This window comes from Felis catus, chromosome X, assembly GCF_018350175.1.
Source record: "Felis catus isolate Fca126 chromosome X, F.catus_Fca126_mat1.0, whole genome shotgun sequence".
Taxonomy (NCBI): Eukaryota; Metazoa; Chordata; class Mammalia; order Carnivora; family Felidae; genus Felis; species Felis catus.
The window spans coordinates 107,344,801-107,364,362 of record NC_058386.1 but is presented as its reverse complement, the minus strand read 5'-3'; the positions used below and the strand labels follow the sequence as shown (position 1 = coordinate 107,364,362).

Here is a 19,562-nt window from a genome sequence, read left to right as displayed (position 1 = left end):
TGTTTCTCTGCACATAATGTGTCATGTCTATGGCAGCTTTTAAGATATTCTCTTTATTATTGATGTTGAGAAATTTGATCATTATGTGCCTGGTATAATATCCTTCATGTTTCTTGTGCATGAGTTTCATTGAAATTCTTAGAACTCTGAGTTTTCATTAAATTTGGAAAGTTTTCTACCCTTATTTCTTCAAATATTTTTTTTCTATTCCCTCACCTCTCTCCAGTCAAGGTCCCAGTTGGGCTGTATTAGGCCCCTTGAAGTTGTTCCAAGCTTACTACTACTCTGTTCATTTTCTTACAGTCCTTTTTCTCTCTATTTCATGTCGAATAGCTTATATTGCTGTGTCTTCAAGTTCATTAATCTTTTCTTCTACAGTGTCTGATTTGCTATTGCTTCTATTCAGTGAATTTTTTTCAACTCAGACATTGTACTTTAAATCTCTAGAAATTTGACTTTTTTGTCTTTTGTGTTTCTAATTAATATGGTTAAACTTTAACTTCTTCAGCATATGAAATCCAATTATAATAGTTATTTTTGTATCCTTGTATATTAATTATATTATGTGTATCACCTCTGGGTATGTTTTGATTGGATGAGTTTTTAAATGTTTCTTATGATTTTCATCATTTTTTGAATATTGGATAATTTTTTATTGGACACCAAACATTGTGAATTTTACCGTACTGGGTGCCAGATATTTTTCATTCCTGTAAATATTCTTGAACTTTGTTCTGGGATGCAATTAAGTAACTTGGAAAATCTTTTATCCTTTTAGGTCTTGTTTTTTTTAAGTTTTGTTCAGCAACACCAAAGCAGGATTTAGTCTAGGGCTCATTTTTCTCCACTAAGGCAAACCCCTTCTGACTACTCTACTCAATAATCTATGAATTATTCATTTTTTTCTGCTCTGGCTGGTGGAGAGAGGAACTTTTCCCAGCCCTGTGTAAGCTCCAGGGATTGTTACCTCTAATACACGGGTAGTTTACACACACACACACACACACACACACACACACACACATCAGTATGCAGCTAAAGAATAGTGGAGGACCCTCTGCAGATCTCTGAAGTTGTTTCTCTGTATAGCTTTCTTCTTTCTAGTACTCTGCCATACAAACTCTGTCTTCCGTAGTCTCCCTGGATTCCTAGTTCAATTTCCTCAACTCAAGGAGATCGCCATGCTTTGACTGAGTTCCCCTCCCTGTGCTGAGAATTCCAAGTAGGCCCCATGCTACAAACTCAGAGCCTGACGCAAGGCTCGAACCCATGAACCATGAGATCATGACCTGTAAGGCTCATTCATAATACCATTACCCATTGACCCTCCCTCTTACCTCTGAGGTAAGGTGGCAGATGGAGGAATAGAACTCCTATGAGCAAGATTGACCCAACCCATAGAATAATAAACTGTTATCAGAAATGAAACTACAATCCAAGTCTTTTGATGGTTCACCTTGCTAGTTAGTAGTGGGAAGAGAATTATGTGGTCACTTGAAACTGCTGCATCTATATCTGAAACACTGAACTTGGAAAAATACTTACCGTTGCTCACCCACTGAGCTGCTCTTGTACCCCTCTCCCTCCCTCTGTGCATTTAGGTTACCGCATTCGCCTGGGATCTAGCACTGACAAGAAGGACACAGGCCGGCTCCACGTTGATTTTGCACAGGCTCGAGATGACCTGTATGAGTGGGAATGCAAACAGCGCATGCTAGCAAGGGAGGAGCGCCACCGTAGAAGGATGGAAGAAGAAAGATTGCGCCCACCATCCCCACCCCCAGTGGTCCACTATTCAGATCACGAATGCAGCATTGTTGCTGAAAAACTAAAAGGTATAGAAAGCACTTGAGCTTTGTGATTAAAAGAACTCTTTCCTTTGGGGAAACTTAATAAATACATTTGTACCATTGGCAGTTATCCTTTGAATTTCCCCTAATGGGTTCTAAGCATTTCTTATGTTGTAGTCTTCCAGATAGAGAGCTGTATCCAGTAACTGAAGAACTAGAAAATTTGTCCCTCACACCTGTGTCTCTGCTCCTCCACTGTCTCAAGGGATGGCGATTTTCTCTCCACACATAAAATGACTAGGATGAAACACATTTTTCCTGCCTTTGTGCATCAGAGAATTTTAGCTGTGATTCATGACTTGGGACCTGTAAGCATCCCATTTCATTGTAGATAGCAAGTTAGTTTTGAATTCTAAATCAGAACAATATAACCTGATGTAACCCTGGAAAACTCTGGTAAAATTCCCTTTTTACAGATGAGAAAATGAAGGCCCAGAGAGTGGTCACAGTGTACATTCTTAGATGACTCAAAGACTTAGCTGCCACAACCAAAAGAGGACTTATTTAATCACTTAAAATGGCCAACTTACTTCACCTGGGGACCATGGAGACTTTGAGACATGCTAAATGGGACAATTCTCCCTTTAGTTTTTATTCCTGTTACCCTGCTTGACTCTCAGAGCCATTATTCTAATTTAACATTAATCGTCCTGTCTGGTCTCCTGTGTTAGTAGTTCAAATCCAGTCTCCTTCATTCTCCAACTTTGGCTGATTTTATTGGATGAATGCTGGTGTCCCATTGATCTTATTGATGATACCAACCCAGCTCTAATGGCATGAATTTTCCCTGCTTCTTGTGCTCTGGACTCAGCAAGATGTTGCTAATTCCACTTTCCAAATAGGTCTCACTCACCAAACTTGTTTGCAACATATAGCCTCAGGGATTCACACATTTATGAAATCCTTTGTTTGGATTGATTTTGTCTTCACATAAGAAAAAAGAAGATATATACAGCATACAGACACAGAAATAATGATACATTTTGAAAAGCTAGAAAGGCTGAAAGCATTGGTTAAAAAAAAAGGAATGTTTATATAACACCAAACAAGTCAGTCTGAATTTGTTTTAAAGAATGAGTTTGCTGATTGTGTAGAGTTCATGCAGAAAATGAGCATCAAACATAAGACTGTATGCAAGTAATGAAATAAAAACCTGCCCTCAAGGGGAAGGTTACCTCTCATTATATGTCTGCACTGAAAAATGGCAAGAGGTAAGAAATTCAGATTGCAGTGAGAGCTATTTCCACTGGACATGAGGGTTCCTGGCCAGAGAGGCATGTTGAGCCCCAGAACAGGCCTTCGATGGGATGCTAATAGATTCTCTCTCTCAGGAGCCTTTAACAACAGAATATACTAAGTGTCTATCTCAGGAAGCTGGACCAGAAGCTTTGGATAAGCTGTACTACTATTTTAACATCAGAGAATAACTCCTGACCAGCTGCAGAAGTCTACTTGGAGGGTTCCTCAGGCAAGAGAATCAGGATGTGGAGAAATGTAGAAATAGAATGAATTACGTCAAAATAGATTGGCTGGAACTGAGTGAAAAGCCTGGGGCTGTGGATTGAATGCAGGAGTGATGCTATAAAAGGTCAAAAATGTAAGTGTTTATACCTAAAGAACTACCCATTTAACTCTTTCTTAAAGCTCCTACCAACACTAGTTTCATGGATCCAGGACAAAGTAACTATCAAATTCAAGTTAAACTCAAGACACAAGTTTACTTTTCTTTATTAAAAAAACAGGACTGTAGAATTCTGAAGTTCTCTCATTGCTAATTTGCATATTACACACAGGGAACACACATACAGAGAGGTTAAGAAATTTGCAACATGTGAAAACTATATCAGTAAAGAACACTTTAAAAAAGAAACAATTCTCTTTCTGAAAATTCTTCATAAGCTACAACCAATCTGACCACTTTTTGAGTCTTTTGTTCTTTCAGTTGGCCTACCTGTCTGCTGCCCAGGTGCACACATATGCACACAGAGCTCCTTATTCAGCAGTTCATTTAACAACCACTTCCAAAATGCCATGGTGGCCTCCTTGCCAGCATGTTGGGTAGATAGAGACGTAGTTACTTTTAATGATTTGAAAAATCTCTTTTTTTTCAGATGATTCCAAATTCTCAGAGGCTGTACAGACCTTGCTCACCTGGATTGAACGAGGAGAAGTGAACCGCCGCAGTGCCAACAACTTCTACTCTATGATCCAGTCGGCCAACAGCCATGTTCGCCGCCTAGTGAATGAGAAAGCTGCCCATGAGAAAGACATGGAAGAAGCGAAGGAGAAATTTAAACAGGCCCTTTCTGGAATTCTCATTCAATGTGAGTGGAAGTCAGAGTTCTGTGGAAGGGTGAAAGGGCACTTCACTTAGGCACCATTTTCTACACACGGAGCCAGGCCTGCAATGCCATCCTGTGTCAAAGGACAATGATCTCTTCTTCACTGCCTTGTGTTCTCCTTCTGTTGCCCAATGCCTGAGCTCCAGTTTAATGGGATTCATGTGGACACCTCCTATGTTCATTTTTTCTGGCGTATCTCCTTCAGCTCCTTAGAAACACTGACAGATAGGCCACAATCCCATGCTTTTATTCTTGCTTGTTCTCAAAGTAAGTTATAAGCAGCTCCAGACCTCAGTGGAAAGTTGGGTATTTCATCGCTAAAGTTAGAATACAGCATCAGCATTTGTAAGCTTCTCTGCTTCAAATTCACATCGTTATCATATGTTTTTCAGGTACTACATTGCAGTGAAAGTGTAATTATGTTTCCCAGGGTGATTGAATAAAAGTCAAATTTGCTACTTCTACTTGTTGTTGTTTCTTGTTCTTCTTGTTCTTGTTCTTCTTCTTCTTCTTCATCTTCTTCTTTTTCTTCTTCTTCTCCTTCTTCTCTTTCTCCTTCTCCTCCTTCTCCTCCTCCTCCTCCTCCTCCTCCTCCTCCTCCTCCTCCTTCTTCTTCTTCTTCTTCTTCTTCTTCTTCCTCTTCATTGTCTTCTTCTTCTTCTTCTTCGCTGGATGTTATTGACACTGGGTGGGATGGGAAGCCACCAAAATGGTCATTTTCAAAAAGAAGTACTACTCCAAACCTTTCTGTGGTCCATTAAATGAGACAGATCAGAAAAATTCCCAAGTGATATTTTTAGTTCAACATACTATAAAATTATGCACTCACATCTTTTGAGTGAGGAACTCTATTCACCTTAAGAATAAGGGTATAGTTTTATGATTTGGCTTAAAAATTTTTTTAATGTTTATTTATTTTTGAGAGAGAGACAGAGTGTGAGTGGGGTGGGGTAGGGTAGAGAGAGAGGGAGACACAGAATCTGAAGCAGGCTCCAGGCTCTGAGCTGTCTGGCCAGAGCCTGATGCGGGGCTCAAACCCACAAACCGTGAGATCATGACCTGAGCTGTAGTCGGACACTTAACCAACTGAGCCACCCAGACGTCCCATGATTTGGCTTTTAAACAATTAAGGCCCACTCTTTTCATATTTGATTTCCCTTACTTGACTCATACATAATTAGGATTAAGGAAGAGTTCTTTAATTTTCCATTTTTGTTTTGAAAATATATATGGACATAGAATCTAGGTAGAGAAAGGCACATGTTTTTAGGATTTCAAAATAAATAGAAAAAAAAGAGCAGCAAGCATCATGGGATTATAAATCCTTAAATCATTAGTAGACAGGGCATAAGCTGGGCTGTAAAGAAAAAAATAACACTTCTGGATTTTCTTACTGTGAATACCCACCCAGGAAGAGGCTCTTTTCCTTCTTTTCCTTCCCCCCCACCCCCGCAAAAAAAAAGTAGTATCTAAGGTTCCCTTCTGTTGAAATGGTTAGGAAAAAGCACCAGAATATTTGTATACATTTCTCTGTTTGACATTTTAAGAGCCTCTGAAAAATGCTCTTTAGGACTGCACTTACACAGTATTCTCCCATAAAACTTATATTTCTCCAGTCAACAAGCCTATCTAGGTAGACTTAAAATAGATTCCATTCATCTTAGGTTCTGATTTGATGCCTCTGGTTAAACATACCTCAGAATAATAAAAATATGGATTCTGTTGAAGTGAAGTATGCAGGCTCCTTTTGGAAGGCTAGTTTATGAAGGAAGCCAGTAGTCAAAAGGAGCTGTTACAGTTCTCCACTCTCTGCCATTCTGGGCTAGGCCATTAGTACTAAATCACATTCACTTCAACTCTTGCCTCTCCTGCCTGAATGAATACAGACTGCCTGTATTAAAACTTTAGTCACTGGGGTGCCTGGGTGGCTCAGTCAGTTAAGCGTCCTACTTCAGCTCAGGTCACAATCCCATGCTTGAGCCCCGCATTGAGCTCTGAGCTGACAGCTCAGAGTCTGGAGCCTGCTTCAGATTCTGTGTCTCCCTCTCTCTCTTCCCCTCCCCTGCTTGCACTCTGTCTCTCTGTCTCCCAAAAATAAATAAACACTAAAAAAATTAAAAGAAAAACTTTAGTCACCATTTCACCCAAACCTTCTGGAGTTCCCTTTTTTCATTCTGTATACTGATATCTCTGCCTTTGAGTCTTCCTTAAGATCATGATACCCCAACACACGTAACCTTTTCTGAGCACAACCATAGCCTAGTGGTGTGTTACAAGAAGATACAACAAAGCTGATGCTTCTCTTATTTCTTTTCTCCTCTCTTTTGCCATCCCTGGATGATACTCGGGCCTGATTCAACTGCTGATCTGATGCTACAGTTGAGCAGATAGTAGCTGTGTACCATTCTGCCTCCAAACAAAAGGCATGGGACCATTTCACAAAAGCCCAGCGTAAAAACATCAGCGTTTGGTGCAAACAAGCTGAGGTTGGTAACTTTTTACTCTGGTAGCCCCTCAGGGGGACAGTTTATTTCTTTAACAAGTTATTGATTTGGAGTTTAGTCAGAATTAAATAGTGCCAAGCTCCCATGGTCACAACAAGGCTCTAATGAAACGCTGAGATATGCTCTATAGCCTGTCACTGTGACCAGACCACATGCTGCCAAAAGGGTAATAAATGTGCACGTGTTGTCTTGAATGCATTGCACTGGATAGAAACCTTAGTAGTGAAAATGTAGCGGTGATCATTGTAAGTTTATTTGTCTAAGCTAGCTAGTCTCTGGTACACCAATAATTACTGACCTGTGTGTCTAGTGTTAGTAACATTAGGGCTGTCTTATATTTGTTAGAGCATCTTGACAGTTGAGGCTTGAAGCTGCCTAGTGTTACATTGGAACATTGAAGTTTCTGAGCTTCTTTTATCAAATCCATTCAGCCATCTTTATAGGTGGCAGCTTTAAAGGTAACAGAGGGCTCTGATTTCAGATTAAGGTTGACATGCAGCTATCCTCTTGTACTCAAATGACTTTTCACATAGAATAAGTCTGATGTGATTAGGTTGCTATTCTGAGTCCAAGATTAAAAACCAAGATGGGAAGTTTGTTTTCATGGATCTGCCTTTGGCATGGTGTTACCTATACTTCAAGTTCTTCTGTTCCTATGGGCAGCTTCCTTACCCAGCCCTGACACTTTTGATCTGTGTATGCAGCAACCTTTTCAACTTTGTTTCTGAGTCCTCTTTGCTAGTGTGGTACCAGTCCCATTATATCTATAAATGCAGGTTCTCATATTCCTTAACGTTTATGTAGCATTTGTAAGGCATTTACATTTTATAAAGCGCTTTCACGACAGTTGCCTCACCTATGTGAGCCTCCCAGTAGATGTGGTGCAATGGAAAGTACAATGGACCTGATGTCAGAGAATCCGGGTCTTAGCTATGACACATTGCAGCTGTGTGACTTTGACCAGGTTAGTCAGCTTCTCGGTCTCTATTTCTTCACCTGTAAGTCAGAGATAATAAGGAAGCCAGTCTTGCAGGATTAAATGAGATAAAAGATGTGTAGAGTTTGAAAATGTAAATGCTATATAAATGGGAAATAGTATTTTTTCTGTTTATCATTAACAACTCTATAAGGGAGAATAAGTAGGTATGATTGCCATGTTTTACATGTGAGGAAACTGAGACACAGAAATGTTAAGTGATATACACAAAATTACACAGCTAGTATGTGATCAATTCAAGACTAGAAATTCTTCTTCTCACTTGGAACATTAGTATAAACTGCCTTGCACTCTTGAATGAGTCATTTCATCTTTGTGGACCTCAATTTCCTAACCTATAAAATGAAGATATAAATCTATTCTTTCCATCTTTCATGAGAAAAATGACATAGTTTGTGTGGCAACAATTTGAAAACTGTGAAGAGCATTTAGAGGAAAATATGCCAAACCCTGTTCATAAACTGATAGTTTCTGAGCCATCAGTTCTGGCTCAGGAAAGGGATCTGGGAGTCACTGGGGAGAAACCCCTGAAGACATCAGGGCAGTGGATAAGTAGAGTCATACAAAGCTAGTAACGCTTTAATTGTTTTTAAAAAGAGAATTAGGAACAAAAAAGGGATCTGTTGTCTTACAGTAGCACAAAATGATTTTAGAATCCTAGGGCTACTCAAAGTTGTCGAGCCTCAAACAAACAAAATTCAGCAGATGGTCTTTGCCCTCACAGAGCTAGAAGGGTAACGAAAGTGTTCAAGGGGGAGGAGTGGAGTTTAGTACCCTAAATTTAAAATATCCAAATTCTTTAGTTTGAATAGTTCAGAAGAATAAAGGTCGAGGGAAAATGCTCAATATGTCTTATAATTATAGAAAAGCTGTATTAATAAATAAAAAGCTGTATTAAGTCTCTACCTTTTCTTCAATGTATATACACATGTATCTATTCTCAGGGTTGGAAGAAGCTGTCTGAACTGCCCCACCCATTGCAGACAGCCCTGCCAATACACTATTATCTTTTCATAGGAGGAAGGGAGTCTCTGATTTGAGCACTGATTTGTTCAGACCACAACCCTCCTGTAAATGGGTTTGCAATAAGATATTTCCATTAATATTATTCATCAAGGCTCTTTGTAGTTATATCAAGCCTACCTATCTGGTGGGTATATACTTGAGTTCAATTACCTTCTCAGTAAAGATAGCCAGTAAGCTGGAAAGTTCTCTGGGCCTGTAGAGAATGAGAGCTATACACCCTATCACCTAATATTGTAGCACAGCTTCCTTGGTACACTGACGAGGATAAAGTACATAGCTAGCATGACTTGCCAAGAGCTACATGTTTTACAGTGTATTTTATAGACTTGTGGAAACCCAGAAAAATGCTTCCTGCCTATTGGATTGGACTAAATTAAGGTCCACCTGGAATACCTCAATCTTGATAAGTGAAACTACTGAGAGTGGAACATAGCTTATGACCTTCCTCAGGCATTGCATTTCCTAAACCTGAAAAGACCTCTTCTACTTTACATTGGTACCTCTTTAAATCATGGCTTTTTTTAACTTCTGCATATTTTAACTTGATAATAGGAAACTCTGAGAACTGAAAAGAGGTGTCCTGTAGAAAGTGACAACCATCCTCTTAAATTTGAGCTCTCTCTTAGTACCCCACTGAGAATCAGAGCATCTCAGTGACTTAAATAAACTAGACTGGCTTTTTCTTGGCCTGTGGATCAAAGCTACAACTCCTAAGTCATAGGTTTCATCAAGGTGGAAGCTTCTGACATTGAGCCTTTTTTACCAGTTGCCTTTGGGAATGACCTAGCCGGTAACCTCCTCATGTCACAAAGTACCTGCTCCTGTCTTAATTGTCATCCTACCACCAGCCAACAATGTCTTACTAGAGACAGGTTATGGAGTAAGAAGAAAAAGTCCGCACCTTCAGGGAGCTTAGGCACTCACCTTAATAGCATATGCTGGGCATGCTAGTTTGCTAATGAGTCTTTTTCATTGGTTTACTTTCCTGATTTGGATGTGTGTAAGGCTCCTGCAGATACAATTGGAAAGGGTAATAAGAGAAGGTTAAAGTCCCTTTCTTAACCAAAAGTTAGTGTCTGCAGTGACTTCACTGACAGTTCTGTGTATTGTAGGAACTCTTTTTCTACAGAGCCATTTAGAACCTGCATGTTTCTCTCACTAAGAAGATTGCCTAGATTAGAAGCTAAACCTTGGATGATATCTAGAAACTAGAGCCATAGCAGTAGGCACTAGAATATACTCCCTTACATCCTCCCCAATATGAGATTTTATACTATCAGGCCAGAGAAAAAGGGACTTGATGATTGCTAACGTTCTTATAAAATGAAATACTGTGATTGGTAAAATAATTTTCTGTATAGATTTCCAAGCCTACCATTCCAAACTCTGAAGAACTGTTTGTAAACAGATGGTTAAGTCATCTGCATACCCTTGTTTTAGTACCCATGTGTACTAACACTAGCTATTAGCTCTCAGCCACAAGAACACCTACTAACACAATTTGAATCAACCTAATTTTTATTTCCATGTGTATCATACAATAGGCATTGATTAACAACCTGTGTTTGTGCTTTGCTTCATTGAATTGAATGATATCTCAGATTCAAATTTCTACATAAGTGTAGAGGCTATCTGTTCCTTTCCATTCCTTCACTTGACCCCTTCCTCACCAAGTATCCTGTTAATGTTGAAAGTCTAGGTAAGTACAATTTTGTTACACAATTAATAAGGAACTTTGCTTTACTGAGAATCATGTTCTTATCATAAATCATAAGTAAGATGAATTTAAGTTCATATAACTTTTTGTGAAACTATATAGATACTTAATGTGCAATGACTGTGATTTGCTTACTTTATGATAAATTTAAAATGTCATCCGGTACAAAGGTGATTCTTTCCATGTATTTTCCTCTGTCTCGGGTTTCAATTTGATTTTATGTAAAAGTGTCTTCTCCATTGTGGAGCAGCGTGTGACTTTCTCAGTTACTTTTAAAACAGACTCAAAGCCATTGTAATGCATTTTTAGAAACCATTAACAATTTGCTGTTTAAATGAAAAATATCACAGGTCGACTGTGGGCAGGAGAATGGTATATAGAAAGTTTATGAGTGCTGTCTTACCTTTTTTGATATAGTCTATCAGTGACATGGCCCAGTCAATCTCAGGTAGAGATTTACAAATGAAAACTTCTGGAAAATGTCTTTGCATGCCATTACCACTCTTTTGGTTTCAGCACTGGATTCAAATGTCAGGATGGGAAAGCGGGCAAATCTGGGAGGTATCTACTTCCCTTGCTGCCTCCACTTCAGTGGCTCAGAGCCCTCCTCCTACCTGCACCTATGAGCCAAGCTAGGTAGAGTGCCTTCCTTAGTCCTTCACTCCAAAGGCATTTGTTAGGGTCTGCTTCCCAAACTAGAGCTTTTTTGACCCAACAAGAAATAAAGAAAACAAGTATCTTTGATATCAAGTGCTTTAATGATAAGGCTTCAAAGAATTAAAAACCTACTTGCTTTATTTAGGGGTACTGCCATTTACCAAATGCTCCCCAGAAGTTTACTTTACTATGGTATCCTATAACCTCTGATTTTCTCTTTGCCTTTATCTCATTCATGTGACTTTGTATTGGGATATTTACAGAAGAGTAATGATACAGGGCTTAGTTTCTTTGTAGTTAAGGGGGACTGCCTAGTGGTTAGAACGCTCTAAGCTCTGTCACTTTGCATGCCTTACTGAACAACTGAGAGCAAGCTTCCCCTTAGTTTTTCTTTCCCTCATTTCATTATCAGCTAAAGGAACTGGTAACTCTTGTTCCTGAAGTATTTTCAGGCATTGAGGTAAAAGTCACCCATAGGTCTTTTTATTTCTGGAGATTTGTTGAAGATGTGAAAGACCTCTAGATAAGCTGCATCACTTAGTTATTGAACTTTTTATACTTCTAAGAAAAGATTATGCTTTCTTGCCCAGCTGGAAGCAGAAAGATGTTTTGTGGGTGCTGAGCAGCTATTGGGCATGTCTTAGCTCTCAGTTAGATCTCCCTGCCCTGGGACATTTCCCTAGAAGGAACACAATTTACTCTTCTGAGAAACACAGTAACTTTCCCAGAGTCAGATAACATGTTTGTGAATTGAGAGATGGTCTCTACTTACACCCACTGACAGGCTACATTTTTGTTAGGCAGTGAGGAGAACCACAACTTTTCCTGATGCAGCAAGTTGTACAATATTCAAATTTGCCAGTGTCAGACCTCATTATAATCACCTTTCCAGTAAGAGTTCTTTGATGATAACTGAAACCCAGACTCCCAAGACAGAATGAATTCTTAGAAATGAACAATTCCTTTATTCTCTATGCAATGAGTTTGAATAAGATGTAGCAAATCTCTCTCTTGACACAGCCCTTTAAAGTTCATTTTTCTCAAGCAAGTCATTATTTTCTTCTATTTTAAGCAAGGCCCCTGCAGCACCTGAGAGATGCTATGTTGGTATTTCTATTTTCTATTACTTCTATTTTTCTATTACCTCAACTACCAGTGATAATACTGAAGAGCTTACATTTTTAAAAGGTACTTTTATTTATCTTTGGTGAAAACCTATTTTGATATAGAAATTATTATTTTTCCTGGTACAAGAATAAAAAAGGAGGATATTAGTTGAGATAGCGATTAACAATAGCATTAATTATTAAGAAACCCATTTGAAATATTTATAATCCACTAAATGGAGGCAATTTTCACCAGACAGCTTTGGATATTTCCTGTATTATGGCCCAATTGGGGCTAAACTAGGTAAGGAATTTTCAGCACAATGCTGAGAAGCCTCTGACAGGCATTTAGTGGTCTCTAAATGATTTCAAGCTGTTTGAAAATGTACAGTTTTCATGCTTACTTTTTGTAAGTGACTTTTCCAATATGATCTCCATCATTTCCAAAGTTCTTCGTACCTTCCTGAAGATTTGTGTTTACATATGGAAGCACTTCCCTTCAGCCTGAAGAACTTTCTTCTGCATTTCTTATAGTGCAAATCTTTGGATGACAAATTCTTGACATTTACATTTGTCTGAAAATAAATTTAATTCATCTCCATTCTTGAAAGAATTTTTCTCTGCATACAGAATTCTGAATAAACAGATATTTTTATTTCTTCATGCACTTTAAAGATCTTGTTCCCCTGATTTCTGGCCTATATTGTTTCTGAAAGAAAACAAAGTGTTCAAATTGTTTCCTTGTATATAATGTATTAGGGTTTTTTTTCTGTCTACTTTTAAGTTTCTCTATTCTTCCACTTTTACTGAGAATATAATTGATATACAGTACTGTATAAGTTTAAGGTGCACAACATTATGATTTGACCTATATAGATTGCAAAATGATTATCACCATGAGTTTAGCTAACTAAAGAGTTAAAGAGTTTCTGTTTCTGTTTATTTTCCAGCAATTTGACTATGGTGTTCTTAGACAGATCTTTTTCACACATATCTTTCTTGGGGTTCATTGAGCTCTTTGAATATATAGATTGTCTTTCATCAAATTTGAGACATCTTCAAATATTTTTTTCTTCAAGTATTTTGAAACATTGAATCTCTTCTGTCTGTGATTCCAGTTAGTTTCTGTCTGTCCTTCAGATTGGATAAATTTGAATTGTTCTCTCTTTAAGTACTCTCTTTGTTTTGCCGTCTCTATTCTAGACTTAGGCTCATCCAGTTACTTTTATTTCGGATACTGTATTTTTCCGTGTTAGAATTTTAAAGTTTCTGTTTCTCTGCCAAGATTTCCTGTCTTTTCATTCATTATGATCATATTTCCTTTCCATCATTGAGATAGTTATAATAGCTGCTTTAACTCCTTATCTGCTAACTGCCCTATCTGGTTCAAGTTTGATCCCTGTTGATTGTCTTTTATCTTGAAAATGGGTCATCTCATCCCAGTTCTTTGTATGTCAGGTAATCTGGGGCTTTGCCCGCATTTTGTGAATATTTTGTTTTTAAGGTTCTAGTTATGTTCTATTATGTTCATTCTGTTATATTCTTCCGAAGGAGGTTGATTTGGGTTTCTTTTGTTTTAATGATCAATTTACTTAATTGAATTTAAGCTGGAAATTCTCTCTCTTATATGGCAGCTCAAATCTCAGGTCAGTTCTTTTAGACTTATCTGTGTTGTTTGGAATCTGCCCTGTGCTTCCATGGTTCGAGAGTCATGCAGAAATTTGAGCAGATATTATACACAGAATTTGGTTCTCCCCCCCCCCTCTCTCTCTCTCTGGTTGTCTCCTTTCTGGGATCCCCTCCTCACTTTCCTATAGCTCCCTCCTTGTTTGCTTTAGGATATAAAGACCAGATTTTCTATTTAAAATGTAGTCACCCCTTGAGGTGCTAACTGTGGTCTGGTGTCAGACTAAATGGCCCTTAAAAAACTGAAGAGATCCACATCCTTCCAAGTGTCAGCAGCTGTTTAGGATATGCCTGCTTTTGTTTGCTCCAGTGCCATCAAGTACTTAGGGGTTTGGTTTGGTCTGATTTTGTGTTTTGTTCAGAGTACAGTTATTATCCATGGAAGGGTTGATCTGATAGAAGTTCGCTCCTGACAGCTAATTTTTGCTGTAACTTCTAAACCTTAAAAAGTTATATTAAGAGTTCCACTGAGTAAGTCTGTAGGTGGAAAGGGAAGAGGATGGAAAGGAGCAAAATCAAGGGATTTGACATGGGAAGGTGAAAATGGCAGAACCCTAAAGGGAAAGTTCAGAAATCCATGTAAGAGGTGAGAGGTCTTTTATTACCAACAGTACTTTCTAATATAGAATGGATATAAGAATCATCAATGGTCAGAGATCTGGATATAGTAAGAATGCCTTATGAAAGACAGAATGTACAGTCTGCTTTGTCTGTTGAGACAGTTTCAGCCCCAACATGCCCCTTTGCCCTTGCCTTAAGAGTACTCTGAAGTTTTGTCATATGTCAAAAAACCCAGCTTTATCTTTTCCTTAACTGTGTTCATTCCTTCAGCATTTTCAAAGCTTTCCTACCTAAAAGGCATAACTTTTAACCTTAGGAAATTCGCAACATACATAATGACGAGTTAATGGGAATCAGAAGAGAAGAAGAAATGGAGATGTCTGATGATGAAATAGAAGAAACAACAGAAACAAAAGAAACTGAGGAATCAGGTAAAAATAATTCTTCTTTCTTTCATTTAACTAACATCTACTTGCAGAGATATTTTAAAACTTTTAACACCCAGTAAGGTATGGGCACAAAACCATCAGTCTGGAGCCAGCAAGAAACAATTGGTAAAGCCATATAAGTACATAGTGCCTGAATATCAACCCTGTGGCTACAGGATCTTCTTATTTACTCCAATATTCCATCACAGTACCTAATTGAAAGTGGACTTTTTTTTTTTCTTGGGAGTGTTGACATTTAGGCAGCATTGTTCTATATTTGATTTGGATTTATTAATAATATGTTCTACAGTAGGAATCATGAGAGCTTATACATAAATATATAAGTAGCCATTTACAAAGTAGTTAGATCCCTATGTCACTTATACCTTACACCAAAATTAGTAACAGATGAATTTAAGATTCAAAAGTAAAAAAAAAAAAAGAAACAAAAAAAATACAAAAGAAAGTCTGGAAAATGTAGGAGTTGGTTATATAATTGGGGATGAAGGTCTCCAAAGGTAGAAATCAGAAAAGATACTTTTGATAAATTTATCTTCATATAAATTAAATATTTTTCGTTAAGGAATCACAAAGTTAAAAGAGACTGTACCAAGTAACAGGAAATATCTATTTTATATGATAGTTTACCTATCTGCTGCCTTTTATTGTAGTTACTGGTTACTGAGGGGTTTATTGGGAACCAAACAAGAGTCTACAGACAGATGTCTTGGTAAAAGCTTTTGCTCTTACTTAGTATACTCAGGACCTCAGTGTGCAGCCATAGTGTGGGTCCCCAGTAGAACTCACAACACAAACATATTGAACAATATGAGAATACACTACCCTTCAATTTCATAACAAATCTTATCGGGGGGGGCGGGGATTACCAGATGTGAGATTAAAATCGTGGGACACCTGGGTGGCGCAGTCGGTTAAGCGTCCGACTTCAGCCAGGTCACGACCTCGTGGTCCAGGAGTTCGAGCCCCGCGTCGGGCTCTGGGCTGATGGCTCGGAGCCTGGAGCCTGTTTCCGATTCTGTGTCTCCCTCTCTCTCTGCCCCTCCCCCATTCATTATCTGTCTCTCTCTGTCCCAAAAATAAATTAAAAACGTTGAAAAAAATTAAAAAAAAAATCAAACCAGTGTTTTCAGGTAAGCCATTCCATACAATCTTAGGAGTCACTAAGGTACAGTGGACAAAGCATCAGACCTAAAGCTAGGGCAGCTGAGTTCTAGTCCAAACTGTTTTTCTTGACACAGGAAGGACTTCTGTCCCACTGAGCCTCAGGTTTTATAGTTGTAAGAAGTACATTATACAACTATCTAACAGGAATGTTGTGATGGCTAAATGAATTCATTCATTCACTTAATACCTATTGCATGCCAAGAACTGTGCTAGAGACATTGGAGATATTGTAGTAAAGTGTCCCTACTGTGTGTGTGAGAGAGACACACAGAAACAGAGAACCTATTGATTATAATGCAAATTGGAACTTCTTGGTTCCAGTACTTGCATATTGAAGTCAGCAGCTCTATAGCCACTTGAGTGGTCCTAGAATCTTCACTCCATCAAGAGAAACTCTTAAGGAAAGAAAACCACCAAGTCAGACTTTTAAAAAGGCATTTGTGGCTGTTACATCTGAATTTCCTCTACTTCTGCCACATGTTAGATCCCTAAACATATAACTCTCCATATATATTGAATAAATTCTTTAATCATTACATAGCATTTTCAGAACAGTGACCTAATTACTATAAACACATACTATAAACTTATAGCTTAAAAAAACAAAAGAGTTTAATAATAATTGAGCTATTCAAATTATTTAAGTTCTTAGTCAAGATGTTTTATAGCTGACTAATCTTTGACTTATAGAATTGTTTCCATCTAAGTATCTGCAGTATTGTATAGTGTTAATCCAGTGTTACCCTGAAATGAATGTGATAAGTGTGAGTATTTACTTGATAAATTGCTGAGTTTGAGGAGTTATTGGGAGAGGGAGTGTCTATGGGAGATTCAGATTAAATGCACTTACTAGTGTTATATAATTGCATTTTGCTTCTGTATCTCTTTTGAGTTAAAAGCTGTATTGGCTACTGCACAGAATCTTATTCGTTTAGAGACTGAAAACTCCCTGACAGATCATCTTATAGCTATTTTCTTTCCTGTTCCACATGCCAGGATGCTGCTTTGTCAAATAAAGCTATCTACAATAGACTTAATGGAGCTTACCAAATAGCTTTTCTCCCAGAAGGTTTCAATTCATTTTAATTCAAGGACTTTTGTGCATTTTTCTTCCCCTCGATCGTATCTGATTTTGTTATCTTGCTTCTGTAGTAGTCAGCTGCAGAAATCCTGCTCAGTGTGAGCCAGTAAGTGGGTCCTCAGTTTTTATCTAAATCAGCTACATGTTTTAGTTATCACTTGGTTCCAATTAAAGGCTTAAGCACCAGATCTCAGAGTTCCTATTTCTCTCTTCATGCTACCAAACTTGAATTCCAGGCGCCTATAGCATACTGTGGTTAAATTTTACTTCCCAAAGAAAGTAAGAGTCAAAGCTGGCCTAGCAGTATCAGTTACCTTCCCTTGGAGTGCCACAAATTTCTATTCTTCAAGAAAGTCTATATTACCTAGCTCACATTTATGATGCAGTACTAGAAATATTCTTGCCATGGAAGAAAGGACTGCTGTTCTCAAAGCAATGTGTTGAAGAGAGGTTATCACATCAAAGCAAATCATAATAGTGAGAAACTAAACTATTTCATTCTATTGATGGCCATGATGGAAAGTACATGTGGCCAGTAAACCTAAGAACAGCTGTTCCTTTTCAACATATCTATTGTCTGCCTTCTCCACTTGGACTAGTGGTTCTCAGAGTTGGTATATATAAGAATCATTGGGTTACCTTTAAAAAGTCTGATTTTTGCACTGCAGGGTTTGATTAACTAGGTCCATAATGGAGTTCAGGAATTTGCATTTTATCAGGCATCCTAAACAATTTAGATACTGGTGGTCCAGGGAGCACATTTGGAAAACATTGACTTAGATTCATTCTCTTGCATTGTTCTAGCTGAAGTTTTCACTATTCTGGGTATCCAATCTTCTTTCCCTCCCCCCACTTCTCATTATTCCCTCTTTAAGAGTTTGATCTATCAATTAATTAACAAGCACTGCATCCTATAAGCTGATGGAAATAGAGGTACAATATATGTAAATTTACATAAAATATAAGAAATACCACTTGGTGCTAATCTGTAAGGACTGATTAGAATGCAACAAGGACAAGAGATATTAGTGTGGCCAGAGTAGTTGCAGTCAGTGAAAATTGATCAGGACCTTAAACGATGAACAGGTTTGGATAAGAGGAGGGAAAGTAAGAAAATATCTTGATGTGGAGGCAGGAGAGGATAAGGAACAGAACTCAAAGAGGGAAATAAGGATGATGGGTTTAGGGGGATAAAATATTGAGTGGACAAGGTGGGTCCAGATTATGGGAACCATGAAGCCAAGGTTACATTTAGCATAATGGACAATATGGCACTATAAGCATATCTCAATCATGGTGCTAGTATGATAAAAGCAACATTATATATTTTATAATATAATATTTTAGAATGATTATATATTTTAGGAAATAATTTTGGATAAAGAGAGATCTGTCAGAGAGTTTTATGGGAATTTAGATATGAAATAGTGAAACCCAGGACTAGAGTGAAGGTAACAAGAACTGAGATTAAATGGTAGAAGAAAAGGATATAACAGAAAGTATGAGATTAAAGATGCTAGGAGTCACTTCAGAAGAATAACTGAAGTCTTTGACACAAGATTTGATATAGATGGGGAAGAAAAAGCAAGAACCTGAGATGAGGTGAGGTTTTCTAGTCTGGGAGACAAGAGAGTCAGTGGTTGTATTAGTTTGCTAGGGCTACTGCAACAAAGTACCACACACTGGGTTTTATTGCCTCACAGTTCTGGAGGCCAGAAGTCTGAGATTAAGGTGTCATCCGGGTGGGTTCCTCTTGAGGGCTGGAGGGAGAATCTGTACCATGTCTCTCCTAGCTTCTTTTTTAAAGATTTTTTTAATGTTTATTTATTTTTGAAGGAGAGAGAGAGACAGAGTGTGAGCAGGGGTGGGTGGGGCAAAGCGAGAGGGAGACACAGAATCCGAAGCAGGCTCCAGGCTCTGAGCTTTCAGCACAGAGCCCGATGCGGGGCTCCAACCCACAAACCATGAGATCATGACCTGAGCCGAAGTTGGACTCTCAACCAACTGAGCCATCCAGGAGCCCCAATGCCTCTCATAGCTTATGATGGTTTGTTGGCAATCTTTGACGTTCCTTAGCTTGTAGATGCATCACCACAATCTCTGCTTTCATGTTTACATGACATTCTCCCTCTTTACATGTCTCTGTGTCCAAATTTCCCTTTTCTATAAGTACACTGGTCGTATAAGTCCATAAGCCCACCAGAAGGACCTCATTTTAACTTGATTACCTCTGCAAAGATCCTATTTCCAAATAAGGTCACATTCTGAGGGCTTCAACATAAAGTTATTTGTGGCTGGGGGTGGGGGGAGGTGTAAATTAAACCCATAATAATAGCACTGACAGAAATGTACTAGTGCATGGGACTGATTTATAGAATATGAGATCAGTTTCAGATAGTAGGTAATTATGAAATAGATATGA

The 19,562-nt window shown here is 38.3% G+C and overlaps 1 protein-coding gene across 14 annotated transcripts in view; it reads left to right on the top strand.

The window, feature by feature from the left end:
• Positions 1-19,562, top strand: part of ENOX2 (ecto-NOX disulfide-thiol exchanger 2) — a 267,204-nt gene that overhangs the window by 228,275 nt on the left and 19,367 nt on the right. For all 14 annotated transcript variants that reach the window (XM_045051310.1, XM_045051308.1, XM_006944000.5 and 11 more), the window contains 4 exons: positions 1,602-1,835; positions 3,962-4,174; positions 6,572-6,678; positions 14,763-14,877. In XM_045051310.1, the coding sequence (XP_044907245.1) occupies positions 1,602-1,835; positions 3,962-4,174; positions 6,572-6,678; positions 14,763-14,877 (669 nt within the window). The remainder of the gene's footprint in view (positions 1-1,601; positions 1,836-3,961; positions 4,175-6,571; positions 6,679-14,762; positions 14,878-19,562) is intronic.